Raw genomic sequence first — 15093 nt, 5'->3', positions numbered from 1 at the left:
AAAATTCCTTTAAAAAGGAAAAAAGAAAATCTGCCTTTATTTTTATAGACTCCAAGTCTGGAAAAAATTTGATATTCTTTTAAAAATGCCTGCTAGCCTTTAATCATGTGAAAAGCTGCTTACATTCACTTTTAATCAATTTTAAATTTTAATTACACCAGAAAATTAATGCAAATGAAAGCCATATTAAGATACCAATTTTCATGTTTCAGATTGGTAAAAATTCCAAAATTAAAAGAGTCACTTTTGGCAAGGCTTTGGAAAGTGGAACTCTATGTAATCTGCTGCTGGTGAGAATGCAAAATGATATAAGGTCTCTAGAAGGCAGTTTGGCAACATCTATCAAATTACATGTACATTTCCTCTGGGATCCAGCAGTTTCATTTTTAAGACCTTTCTTTTGTTCTACACAGACGGGTCATTTCATGTGTGCATTGCAGGTATAATTTACACAGCTCTTTATTGCAGAAGTATGGGTAACAGAATTTTTGGGACAACCACAATATCCACATCAAAAGGGGATTTGTTTTAAAAAAATCTTTTTAGTGTATCTGTAATAGAATTAGATGAATAGAATACTGTATAGATGCTTAAAGAAAATTTTAAAAATCTGCACATATTGATATATAGGAAGATCTCTAGGCTATATTGTAAAAAGAGCTTGAGAGGAATGCATAGTCTCATCTTTTGTGTAAGAAATGTTGAGAAATAGGGATCCCTGGGTGGCGCAGCGGTTTGGCGCCTGCCTTTGGGCCAGGGCGTGATCCTGGAGACCCGGGATCAAATCCCACATCGGGCTCCCGGTGCATGGAGCCTGCTTCTCCCTCTGCCTGTGTCTCTGCCTCTCTCTCTCTCTCTCTCTGTGACTATCATAAAATAAATAAAAATTTTAAAAAAAGTTGAGAAATAATATGTATTTGTTATATATTCTAGAAGACCCTATAAGAAACTAATAAAAATAGTTAACTAAAGAGGACCAGGCAGGGGGTGCCTGTGGATGGATGGCTCAGTTGGCTATCTCTCTCAAATAAATAAAATATTTTTAAAAAACCGATAAAGAGGACCTGGGGAAAACTAAGTGGGAGTGAGACTTTCTGGTGTGTACCTTTTAATATACATAGTTTTAATTTTTGTACTATATGAATAGATTAGGTTTTCCAAAAAAAATTTTTTTTTAATTTTAAGAAAATGTACCTTCTCAACAGAGGTCATGTGTTTTCAGAATAATAAGAAGAGATATGTACAAAAAACATAATGTCAAAGCAAGAAACATAATTCTAAAATAAAGAGAAATTGATTGAATTGGTTTTCCTAATATATGAAATGTCTTGTGGTAGTTAAGCCCTGTCTGCGTCATCTGGTTGTCTGTCTGAAAGACAACACGTTGGCCAACCATAACTATATTGCTTAACACAGGCTAGCAGAGAGGCTAGGGTGGTTGTCCTGTCTCCTGCATTACCATTCCCTTTGCTGACTGAAATTTTGTTGTTGTGCCCAAGATTGCAAATCCGAGAAACCACCAAGGAGCCGACGCCGATGCAAACACACGAGGGTTTATTTACAAGCTCGAGCTAGGGTCCAAGTATACCCGACACAGCGGAGCAGGGACTTGGACCCCGAGACTAAGAGGAGACTAAGAGGCGTAGCAGCTTTATAGGGAGGGGCCAGTGGCCAATGGGATATGCAGAAAGTTACATAGTCATGTCGGTTCACACGCAGGTGGCCAATTGAATTACATCTTACCCTATAGTATCCATTTGAGCTGGCCTATTACTTTGGTCAGAATTGGCACGCAAAAGCAGGTTACATTGTTATGAGCCGATTTCCTATTAGGGTGTGCCCAGCGACTTGACTAGGGTGGGGCATCGCCTTAGCAATAAGCAGGTTATGTGGGGGTCATACAGGAGGTGGCAGGTGTAGCACAAAATGGAATCAGTCCTGCTCTGCTTGTCCAGGGGTAGGGGATTTTTGTTAAATTTCCTGGGTCCCACATTGTGAAGGGTTGGTTGCCTACTGTGGGGTGCTGTAGTTCAGAACTCATGACCCAGAACAGATGTTCCTGTATTCATCTGCCCCTCACACTGCTAACTGACCAATTTTCCTGTTACTGTGAAAAAAGGTGTTTTTTTTTTAACTTTTTATTGTGGAAGTTTTCAAAATACACAAAAGTAGAGAGAAAAGAATTGATTCTTGAATAACATGGGTTTGAACTGAATAGGTCCACTTATACATAGATTTTTTTTTTTTGGTACATACATTACAGGACTATAAATGTATTTTCCTTATGGTTTCTTAACATTTCCTTTTCTCTAGCTTTATTAAAAGAATGTAATATGTAGTTTAACATACCAAGTATATTAGCCCACTGTTGATGTTATTGGTGAGGCTTTTGGTCAACAGTAGTTTATTAAGAGTTAAGTATCTGGGGAATCAAAAGTTGCACATGTATTTTTGACCGTGAAGGGGGTTAGCATCCCTGACCCCTATGTTGTTGAAGGGTAAGCTTTTATAATGAATTCCCATGAACCTATCCTTCTAGCTTCAATAATTAAAAATAATTTTGCCTTTAAAAAATCTATCCCTCTTACCTTTTTTTCTTCTGGGACATTTAAAAAAAGATTTTATTTATTTGCGAGAGTGAGAGCCAGCAGAGAAGAAGGAAGATGCTTAACTGACTGAGCCACCTGGGCGCCCCTTCCTGGGACATTTTTTAAAGATTTTATTTATTCATTCATGAGAGACACGGGGAGAGGGAGAAGCAGGCTCCCCATGGGGAGCTTGAATGCAGGATTCGATCCCAGGACCCCTGGATCACATCCTGAGCCAAAGACAGACACTCAGCCACTGAGCCACCCAGGCATCCCCTTTCCTGGGATGTTTTAAAGCAAACCTTAAATCCTGTCATTTTACCCAGAGTTCATTCAGTATATGCCTCTAATGACTAAAGATCCAAAAAAATGACACTACAGATCACAATATCTTATGAAATTTCACAGTGTGTCCTATTTTTTAGAAAGATTAAAGGAAACTTCTCTGTATTCACTAGTCTTTCCCTCCTCATTGGGATTATTTCCAGTCAGCATACACAAACGGTTGAGTATTTCCTATCTTAAAAAAATTTCAGGCCTGGGTGGCATAGTCAGCTGAGCATCTACTCTAGGTTTTGATTCAGGTGGTGATCTCAGGGTCATGGGATTGAGCCCTGCATGGGGCTCCACACTTAGTGTGGAGTCTGCTTAAAACTCTTTCTTCCTTCTTCTATCCCTCCCGCCCCCTGCACGTGCATGTGCTCTTGCTCTGTCTCTCTCTAAAATAAGTAAATCTTTAAAACAAAATTTTTTTTCAGGCCTCCCTTATCCTTATGTTCCCTCCCACTACTGTTCCCTTCCTTGTGCCTTTCAAAAAGATTTCTGTTTCCATTCACCTAATTCTAACTTCTCAGCCAGTTCCAACCTGACCCCCATCACTGCCATGCCTAAGTGTTCTTGCTAAGGTAACAGGTGACTTACTAAAGAAATCCAAAGGACACTTCAGTTTTTATCTTACTGTCTCTGTAGCCTTCAGCACAGGTGACCTCTCCCTCCTAATATTAACAGTAGTTCTCATGTTCAGCTTATTATAGGAATTACCTTATTTGATTCTTTATTAGCTATTTAAGGTAGGTGTTGTCATTCCCATTTTGTAGGTGAAGAAGCTGCCCTTAGAGAGGTTGAGTAACTTCTGGTAAGCGGTAGAGCAAGGGTTTAATTTCAGGCACCATCTAATCCTGCTGCCTCTGTAAAACACTCTGGTCACTTACCATGCTATCCTGGGTTTTCTTTGCCTTTCATTTTGGGGTGTGTGTCTATGTGTTTTTGCAGCTTCTCCTTCTTCCTGACCTTTAAATTTTAGAAGTTTCTCAGGCCTTTCTCCTGGGTCCTCTTCTCACTGCTGCTAGGCAGTCTCACGCACACCTAGGGTTTCAGTTACCGTGTTGAAAGTGATGAGCTCCCAATATATATCTTTGGCTTAGAGCTGCTTCTGAGCTGTAGATCCACATATCCACCTGTCTCCTTAACAATCCAAAACCCAACATACAAGGAATCTGCTTCCATATGTTGCATTTTTTGCTTAATGGTATAGCCATCCACCAGCTGCTCACCAGAAAAGTGGGAATGCTCTCTTAGCTCCCATAAACAATCACCACGTCCATTATTGTGTCTTGTATCTCGCACGTTCATCTGTTCCCCAAAGGAAAGCTCACCCTTTCTGCCCAGATCTTCGATAGGATCCACCTATTATATATTATCAGAGGACCCTCTACTTGTCTGTCTGTCTCCCCTTTATAATATTTTCTATGATTATATTCACTGACTTATGTTAACTTTTTGTTTTCATTCCTTTAGAAAGAATGGAGTTTAATTTTTTTATTCTTTTAGAACATTCAGTGAGGGACCAAGACATTCTTCTTTGTTATTGTATCCCCAGTCACTAGCAGAGTGCCTGACACAGAGGCATCGTTAAATATTTGTTAAAAAATAAAGAGGAATTTGTTTTAGGAAAATCCCTAACAAGAATTAGTGTAAAGCGTTAACTCCTAGAGACAAACTTAGACACAGACTTCTGTTAGTCAAGCTGTAAAAGGGAGCTAAAGAATTGCCAGTAGTATTTAGAGAAGTGGGGTGTTTGGGGATGTAGCAGTTGCAGGACTTGTCATTATGTGTGTAAAGTAAGAGAAGGGGTGTTAAGGATGCAGCAGATTCTTAGCTTTGAACTGAGGGAAGCATGATTCCATTCCCTCAAGTATGATGGGAAAAACACCTTAATTTTGGACCTTGTTGTCTTGGAAGAAGTGGTGTAAGACACCCAGATGGAGAGAACCAGTGGGCAATTATAAAAATGGAAATGGAATTCAGGAGAGACACAGGCTTCACCTCATCACTGAGGAAAAGCAGTAAAATATTATTGACAGTTCAAATGTAAACTGGTAACAGTTTAATCACTGACACTTTTTGTCTTTGGCACAGTGATGGTAGATATTTTGGTGGTACTTAAATTTGGAGTGGATGCTGTAAGCATATGTGGTATACAGAGGTGGGATTTTTGCATTGATATCATTTAACATCCTGAGAGTGTTAACTAATAATGGCTGTGAACCTACACATGTATTCTTTATATTAAACTAGCAGATCTCATTTTAATTATGCTGTTTTGTTTTTGCTAATTTATACCCCCCCCCCTTTTTTTTTTTAACTTAAATGAAACTTTGTGGGGTAGAACTCCACCAAACTGTCAACTCCGGGAGGACTTGTGCTATGTGATTTAACTTTATCCCCCCTCTTATTTCTCTAGGGCATATTCCCTGGTGGATTCCAGTCAAGTGTCTACATTTCTGATTTCCATTCTACTTATAGTCTATGGTAGTTTCAGGTAAGTTGCTCTCAATATGGGATGGATTTCAATTGCTCTGAAAGTGTGAAAACTTACTGCTCTGTGAAGAGAAACATGACTAATAAGAATTGAGTTAGAAAAAGAAAAGAATTGAGTTAGAGTGGGATAATTCTGATATTTATTCTTTGGTTGGCTGCTGTTAAAACACTTCATTTTAGTGCAAACATGTAAAAATTGTTTAAAGATTAAAATTTTAAATTGCTTTAATTCTGGCTCTGAAAATAATGACTCACATTAAGTGTACTCATTGAAAAGGTCAAGAAGAGAATCCTTGACAGTGATTCTATAGTCTCAAAGGGGACAAAGAATGTTTTTCTTAATACAGAGGTATTGACATAGGTTGAGCCATATGCAGTTACTGATGGTCTGCTCTTTTGACTTACAGAAATGATTTCATATGGTTCACCTACTATTACTAGGATTGTGCCCAAGATCATTTACCAAGTTATTCTCTCTACTGACCTTGGCAATGCCGAGATCAGATCCTCTTGAAATCCCTGTCCTACCAAGGTAGCCATAGGAATAGAATACAAAGGAAAATCCAGAAGCTAGATACTTGGCTTCTTCTTTTCACTCCTTACTTGAAAGAGAGGAACTTCAGTGGTTGCATAATTTTTTAAAAGTTTATTCATGTTGTAGTGTGTGTCAGTATTTCATTCCTTTTTATTGTCCAATATCTTGTTTATCCGTGCATCAATTGATAGACATTTAGGTTGTTTCCACATTTGGGCTGCTGTGAACATTCATGTACAAGTTTGTGTGGAGACATAAGTTTTCATTTCTCTTAGATATATACCTAGGACTGAAATTGCTGGTCATATGGCAATTCTGTCTTTAACATTTTAAGAAACCGTCACTGTTTTTCAAAGCAGCTGCTTCATTTTACATTCCTACTGTCAATGTATGAGGGTTCCAATTTCTGGTATTATCTGTCTTTTGATTATAGATACTGTATTCTGCTGTTTTGGTGGATACGAAGTGGTATCTCAGTGTGGTTTTGATTTGCATTTCCTTAGTGACTAATGATGTTGATCAGCATCTTTTCATGTACTTATTTACCATATGTGTGTCATCTTTAGTGAAATGTCTGTTCAGAGCTTTTGCTCATTTTAAAATTATATTACCTTCTTATTGTTCTGAGAGTTCTTTATATATTATGGGTACACATCCTTTATCAGATAAATGCTTTCAAAGAGTTTCTCTTAGTCTGTGGGTTTGTCTTTCACTTTCTGTTTGGTTACAATATTTATTTAAAAAAAAAACTATATTTATTTTTTCCTAATAGATTGAGATAAAATGTCACTCTCTAGCAAAAATCTCTGGCATAAAAGTCTTATATTGTCTGTTAGTATAATCTTTCCAGTTCTCTTAGGTGGGAGGATTTTTGATTACCAATTTTATTTCTTCTTCTAAGTCTACTTGGATTTTCTATTTTTTCTTGAGTCAGTTTTGATAATTTGTGTCTTTCTAGGATTTGTGCATCTTTTCTAAATGATCTCATTTGTTGGCATCAGTTTGTTCAAATTGTCGATGTATAACTCATTTAATTTTTATTGATCGGTAGTGGTGTGTTCCCTCTTTAATTTTTTATTGTCATTTGTATCTTCTTATTTTTCCCTTGGTCAGTCTAGCTAAGGGCTTATTAATTTTGTTGATCTTTTCAAAGAACAACTTTTGGCTTCATTAATTTTTCTTTATTTTTTCTATTTTCTGTTTTCATTGATCTCCACTCTGATTTTTATTATTCCTTTCCCTTTGCTTACTTTGGGTTTAGTTTGTGCTTCTTTTCATAGTTCCTTAAAGTGAAAGCTGGAGTTAATTGATTTGAAACCTTTCTTCTTTTTTAACACAGGCAACTAAAGCTGCAGATTTCTCTCTAAGCATTGCTTCAGTTGCATCCCAAAAATTACATTTTCATTTCATTGAATTTAAGATATTTTCTAACTTCCCTGGTGATTTTTTTCTTTGACTCAGGGGTTCATTTTAAGTGTGTTGCTTACTTTCCTACTATTTGGTGATATTTTTAAATTTTCCCTGTTGAAAGGAATTTTAAAAACCTAATTCAATTCCTTTGTGGTTAGAGCCATAGTTTTTATGATTTCAGCCCTTTTAGATTTATTGAGACTTGTTTTATGGCCCAGCATATGATCTGTCCTGAAGAATGTTCCATGTGTGCAATTAGAAAAATCAGTCTTCAACAGAGGGTTGAGAGGAGAAAGTGACATAATCTGGTTTGTGTTTTGGAAAAATTGTTCTGAGTTCTATATGAGAAATAGCTTGTTGAGTAAGAAGAAAGAGTGAAACAAGGGAAGTGGAGAGTGTTCTCCTACACGCAAGAAATGATGATAGCTTTAATTATGCTAATGGTGGAGTGAAATGTCAGTGGATTTAGGACAAGATTGCTGATAAAATGGATAGTGTGTGTGAGAGAGAGGAGTCAAGGAAGAATCCAAGGTTTATGGCCTAAACAACTGAATCCAGTGATGATGCCATTTCTGAGATGGAAAGCTCCATAAAGAAGCAGACTTTTCATGGAAACATGATATACAAAGCAGATACAGTTTGTCAAGAGACTGCTATTGGTTCTCTTTCTCTCCCTGCTGTTTAATTTGGGACAAGAAACTTAACCTTTGTAGACCCCTGTCTGGTAAATTGTTACTTGATTATGAGTATTACTATGATTTATGATAGTAGTGTCATTTATTCTGACTTGTTACGCACTCTCTCTCTCTCTAAGCTTTCCAGAGAGAGTTGTAAGTATATTTTAGTAGTGCTTAAGCAAATATATTTTTACAACAAAGTTTCACATCTTTTTCTTTCTCAGTATTTAGTAAACAAGCAATCCTGCATTTACTGCTTGTTACATTTCAAATATTGGCAGTTTTATGTAGTTCAACCTGATGGATTCTTTTTACTCATCGACCTAAGATCATATAGGGGTTTTTATTTATGCCTCTTCTCAGAAATATCTCTTTGGGTTTTGTTTTTGTTTTTGTTTTTTAAAGATTTTATTTACTCATGAGAGACCTAGAAAGAGAAAGGCAGAGACATAGGCAGAAGGGAGAAGCAGGCTCCCTGAGGGGAACCTGACGCAGGACTCCATCCTAGGACCCTGGGATCACGACCTGAGCCAAAGGCAGATGCTCAACTACTGAGCCACCCAAGGTGCCCCTCAGAAATGTATCTTTGTGATAAAAGAAGTGAAAATTGAAGTAGTGAAGTAAAACTAGTAGCAAAGTAATTTCCTTAATTCTTGCTTTCACCTAAATGTGGGATAGCTGGATGAAGAACTGGACTCTTATTTGGACATAGATTCCTTGATGAAAATACAGTGTTCTTCATTGAGGCATAGCCAGTTGGGTTTCCTGTGGGTTCTGAATGATGCTTTCCAGTCTACATGCTGTCTGATTCCTACAATTTGGGTTTTTTAACAGTTGAGATGCTTTTTAATTGTTGTGAGTTGATTTCTATTACTGTAAGAGGGTTGGGTGAAGATGTATGATTTTTGTTGGCTATTACTGTGACATTGAATTTTAAAACGTGTCAAAGATGAAGAAAACAGCTAATATTTTACTGAGCATTTATGTGACAGGTATGGTGCTAAGTGCTTTACATAAAGTCTCATTGAATCCTTATATTAATTTGACAAGATAGATGTTGTTTTTCTCATTTTACGAGTGATGGAACTGGGCCCAGAAATGTTAAGTAGTCAAGTGTAATAAGTGATGGAGCTGGGATTCAAGTACTTTACTACTGCTGGCTGTTGAGAACAATAACAAAATTTCAAATCTGAACCAAATAAATTGATCTGGTAGTGAAGTCAGAGGGAATGAGAAGCTTTCTTATAAACCTGTTCTTGGTTCTTATAAACCTGTTCTTGGAATTTCTTTTCTTCAGCAGTGGTCTTCAGGCCTTTTATTGTGCATAAAACTCACCTGGAAAAGATTGGTTCTCTAGGTTTAGTTAGGATAGGGCCCAATACCCAAGCCTATTCAAGTGGCCTGCATGATACACTTTGAACAGACTCTTTCCTGACCTTTTTTTTTTTTTTTTAAGATTTTCTTTCTTCATGAGAGACACAGAGAGGCAGACACATAGGTAGAGGGAGAAGCAGACTCCCTGAGCCTGATGTGGGACTCGATCCTAGGACCCCAGGATCACTACCTGAGCCAAAGGCAGATATTCAACCACTGAGCCACCCAGATGCCCCTGTTCCTGGCTTTCTAGGTCATTAGTTCTTTTTTTTTTTTTTTATTCATAGAGACACAGAGAGAGAGAGAGGCAGAGACACAGGCAGAGGGAGAAGCAGGCTCCACGCGGGGAGCCCGATGTGGGACTCGATCCAGGGTCTCCAGGATCACGCCCCTGGCTGCAGGCAGCGCCAAACCGCTGCGCCACCAGGGCTGCCCATAGGTCATTAGTTCTTAATTGCTAGTAGCATTTTCAGGGCTCATTCATTGATATGTTGTTTACCTTTTACAGATCTATTTGAAACTCTCCTAAAGTTCTCAGAGTTATTCCCTTTTGCTAAAAAGAAAAAAAATTCCCCTCCAATGTTTAATCTTGAGCTGTCCTTGATGGTTTACCACTACCTACTACTTAAATTTTCTCCATTTGCTTCCATGATTCATTTTTATGCTACCCTGCATAAAGAACATACACAATAAAACGTTTCTTGAATTTGAGTAGAACTGTTTGTGTTGCCTGCCTGCCAGCTACCCAACCAAGTATGTTCATATCTCCTCTGAGACCATAAGAATATATTATTTGCTTATTTAATTATCACATTTTATTTATTTGAAGCTGTGAAGACATGGAGAATATAATAAAATACAGGATTAAAGATTTGTGAATTGTGCTGGTTATTTCCCACCAGTCTTTCATGTTAAGAAAGAATAAAGAATAACTATGCTGTGTAAAACTAGATTCTAAAAGCCAAAACAAGGGACACCTGGGTGGCTCAGCAGTTGAGCCTTTGGCTCAGGGTGTGATCCCGGGATCCAGGATCAAGTCCCACATCAGGCTCCTTGCAGGGATCCTGCTTCTCCCTCTGCCTGTGTCTCTGCGCTCGCTCTCTCTCTCTCTCTCTCTCTCTCTCTCTGTTTCTCATGAATAAATAAATAAAATCTTTTAAAAAAAATAAATAAAAATAAAAGTCAAAACAAATTCTCAATTTAGGAACCCTTATGTTTACCATCCCTTGGCTGAGCTTTGCTGGATTTCCTATATTACTTAAATTGACACCTGTCTCCCTTAGTCTTTCCATTGCTCAGAAAAAAAACAGTATACTCACTCATCTAATAAGTATGTCCCTGAAGAGTTTGACAAACTATAGAAGAGCATTAACAGTGAGAGAAAGGGGCACCTGGGTGGCTCAGTTGGTTAAGGGTCTACCTCTCGGGCTCAGGTCTTGATTCCAAGGTCCTGGGGTTGAGCCTTGAGTCAGGCTCTCTGCTCAGCGGGAGAGTCTGCTTCTCCCCTTCCCTCTGCCCCTTACTTCCTGCTTGTGCATGTGTGCTCTCTTGTTCATTCTCTCTCTCAAATAAAATCTTTAAAAAAGGGGCAGAGAGAGAACAAACTTCCAACTGCAGCTCATTACTGGCAAGATACTTGAGTTCTTTCCTGTCAGGAATCATAGACAAACAAACGTATAACAGGTTTGAAATAGATCTAAAAGAAAATCAAAAGGAAGATTTATTTTATATCCTCTCTCTCTAAATAGAAAGATAACTTTTTAAAAATATTTTATTTATTTCTTCATGAGAGATATAGAAAGAGAGGCAGAGACACAGGCAGAGGGAGGAGAAGCAGGCTCCATGTAGGTAGCCCCATGCAGGACCTGATCCTGATCCCAGGAATCCGGGATCACACCCTGAGCCAAAGGCAGACGCCCAACCGCTGAGCCACCCAGGTGGCCCGATAATTATTTAATATATATTTATCTATAATCCCTATATAAAGTTGGTATATGAAGGAAGAATGGAACTTCTATAACTGTAGGGTAACTACTATCTTTTTTAAGATAGGTGCTTTCCTGTGTTTTCTTCAATGGCAAAGGCAATTTGTTTGCTTATACCCCATCCTACTCTAGGAAGACAATGTCATCAAGTTAATGAGACTGCAGAGAGAATAAGAAATGCACTTTCTATGATTGTGTTGCCCTTCACACTAAAGCTGTATCATTGTAAAGTCAGACTAGTCGAGTAGAAACAAGTTCCATGCTGGTCCACAGTGTCATGATGCATCATGATGCGTGTTGATCACACAGTGGTGTGGCATGCAACATGTTATCCTTTGAGCTGTTCTTGCTGCCATCTCATAACCTGTCCTACCTTCAGAAAACAGCATATACAGGAACCAAATATAGGGCATGGTTATGTACATTGTAATATATATGGACAGGTTCCTTGATAATATTTAACCGTTTCATCAACTCTTTTTAAAATGTTCCATTTAGGGCACTCCGGGTGGCTCAGCGGTTTAGCGCCACCTTCAGCCCAGGGCGTGATCCTAGAGACCCTGGGTCGAGTGCCGGGTCGGACTCCCTACGTGGAGCCTGCTTCTCCCTCTGCCTCTGTCTCTGCCTCTCTCTCTCTGTCTCTCTCATGAATAAATAAAATCTTAAAAAAAAAACAAAGCTATTTTAAAAAATAATAAATGAAACATTTTATTTTTTTAACATTTTGTTTATTTCTTCATGAGAGAGGCAGAGACACAGGCAGAGGGAGAAGCAGGCTCCACGCAGGGAGCCCGACGTGGGTCAATCCCCGGTCTCCAGGATCACACCCTGGGCTGAAGGCGGCGCTCAACCGCTGAGCCACCCGGATGACCCTAAAATGTTTCATTTAGGGTGGTTCAACAGTTGAGCCTCTGCCTTTGGCTCAGGACCTGATCCTGAGGTCTAGGGATCAGATCCCTCATTGGGCTCCCTGTGAGGAGCCTGCTTCTCCGTCTGCCTATGGCTCTGCCTCTCTCTCTCTTTCTCATGAATAAATAAATAAAATTTTTAAAAAGTGTTCTACTTATAAATATTTAGCTTAGATCCAGTTCAACCATCTTCAGTTCCCCTCTTCATTGCATCTGCTTCTAATATTAGGATGATCAAAAACATGGTATTCTTAAAATACTAAGATAAATTAAGATTAAAAATTCCAATTTACCTTTCTTCTCCAGTTCTCCTAGTGCACTCCATTATCAGAATTCAAATGAGTGAAAAAGTGTAACTTAGTAAAAATGTCCTCAGCTCCATTTTGCTTCCTGAAATGCTTTATTTTTGCTCTGCCCTGTTCAAAAGGATTTCAGGCCATTTGCTAAAGTTTTCCAACTTGTGATAAGATGAGGTAAATTAAAATGGGGCCAAAGAAAAGAAAAAGTATGGGTGGAGACAGCCAAAAGTAATTCTAAAAATGCAAACCATATTGGCCAACACCTTTACTACTGATGGTCCACAAATCACACAATAAGCTTTCTAGCCGCCAACTTTCAGAAGAAAAAAAGAAATAAAAAAGCCAGCTGTTCAGATCACTTACAACTGTTCCTGGTCTTAAGATCATACAGACCTTTATCCTGAAGACCCCCTTCAAAATCAGATGTTGAAGAACATCTCGTGAAAATACATTTCAGCAAAAGTAATTTGGCCAAAATTAGAGGTACACTGCCAGCAGCAGAAAGTTGTGGTCCAGATTGCTACCTTATTCTGGTCTAACATTATATTTTGGAATATCTAGAGAAGTATATGGATTGTTCATTCTTCAAGTGATTATTCCTGAATATTGATCTCTTGATAAATGTTGGCAACAATCCAGACATGTACGCTGTTGCCAGCTGAATACAGAACTCTTTGTCTTATAGTGCTCAGAGCACATTTGTATTTTCATCAGAACTAAGGAATTTAAAAAGGCCTAATGATAAGTGCATATTTCCCCTTGTTCTGGGCAAGTAGTAGAAATTCCCACAGACCTAGGATTTTCCTCAGAAAATCATTTTTAATCTAGTCCAGTACATAAAGACATGAGTAATTGATTTCCTAAAGTTCTGTTCCTTGCAGCTGAAATCAGTTTTAGTGTAAAAAAATTTAGGGCAAATATAACCAGATTTCCACCTCAGCCAAAATAAAATACTATTGAAGCACTCAGAGAATGTTAAACCATTTCCTCATATAATGTCTGATATATTACTTATGAAATGCACATCAAAATGACCCAAAAAAAGCACATTTAGGATTTTCACTTACTAATTTAAATTTGAAGAATGTTGATCAGTTGTTGTTCTGACACTATAATTAACTGGCAGACTCAGTTGTCAGTTGAACCCTACGCAGCTCAAGATAAGCCATACCATCATGGGACACCTGGATGGCTAAGTGATTGAGCATCTGCCTTTAGCTCAGGTCATGATCCTGGGGTCCTGGGATCGAGTTCTGCATCAGACTCCCCACGGGGAGCCTGCTTCTCCCTCTGCCTATGTCTCTGCCTCTCTCTGTGTGTCTCTCATAAATAAAATATTTTTTTAAAATGCCATCTACTTATAAAAGGTTGCTTATCTTAATATTTCTCTGTAATAAGATGAGATATGTGCAATTCATCCAAAAATGTTACCAGATTAAGTTAACTCAAGGAGAAATGCTGTATAGTTATTTTTTTAATAAGAAATAGTATGTATTGATATAAAAAGGTGTCATTGGCATATTACTCAATGAAAAATTAATTTGTGAAATAATATATTAATCCTCATTTTTTGAAAAAGGCAGTTGTATACCAAATGCATTTATCTCTGGAGATAGGGATTATGGAAGTCTGTTATTTCGTATCTTTTCTTACTGTTTGAGTTTTTTCATAGTAGATATATTCCTTTTTTCAAAAAAAATAGTAGTTTGTTTTGGAAGGGGAGCTGTTATAACCAAGGCAGGGTTTATAGTGAGAACCTTCATTTCCTAACCGTATGGGGATAATAATAGAGCATCTTCATATTAGTTTGCTATAACTGCCATAACAAAGTAACATAGTCTGGCTAACTTAAAAAACAGGAATTTATTTTGGGAGGCCAGAACTCCAAGATCAATGGTTAAACAAAAGATAGTTGGTTTCATGCTGAAATAGCTTATAGATTGCTGTCTTCACATATAGATGGTACCCTTCACATGGACTTCTCACATGTATGCATGTGCCTGGGGTGGCTATCTGTCTCTGTCCTAATTACCTCCTCTTATAAAGATACCAGTCAAATTGGATTAGGGCCCACCCTATCTACTCCATTTTAATTTAATTACCTCTTTAAATGCTCTGTCTCAAATACAGTCAACATTCTAATTATAGTCATTCTGTGAATAAAAAGAAGTCTTGCCTGTAAAGCAGCTAGCATAATGCCTGACAGGATAAGCCCAATAAAGGTTAACTATTACCATTATTTTAACCCTTAGGAAGTTTTCAGTTGCTTAGTCAGAAAACCATCTCTTACCTGGATTCTTAGTAGTAAATTCTTTTATATATATATATATATATATATAATTTATTTATTTATTTATTCATGAGAGACACAGCATGAGAGAGAGAGGCAGAGACACAGGCAGAGGGAGAAGCAGGCTCCCCACAGGGAGCCCGATGTGGGACTAGATCCCAGGTCTCCAGGATCACAGCCCAGGCTGAAGGCAGCACTAAACCGCTG

General features: G+C 38.0%; 1 protein-coding gene across 2 annotated transcripts in view; it reads left to right on the top strand.

Moving 5' to 3' along the window:
- SPPL3 (signal peptide peptidase like 3) overlaps positions 1 to 15093 on the top strand; it is a 140313-nt gene that overhangs the window by 92448 nt on the left and 32772 nt on the right. For both annotated transcript variants that reach the window (XM_025474227.3, XM_025474226.3), the window contains one exon: positions 5332 to 5409. In XM_025474227.3, coding sequence (XP_025330012.1) covers positions 5332 to 5409 — 78 coding nt within the window. The remainder of the gene's footprint in view (positions 1 to 5331; positions 5410 to 15093) is intronic.

The sequence above is a fragment of the Canis lupus genome, chromosome 26 (genome assembly GCF_003254725.2).
Source record: "Canis lupus dingo isolate Sandy chromosome 26, ASM325472v2, whole genome shotgun sequence".
NCBI lineage: Eukaryota > Metazoa > Chordata > Mammalia > Carnivora > Canidae > Canis > Canis lupus.
This window is presented reverse-complemented; position numbering and strand designations above follow the sequence as displayed.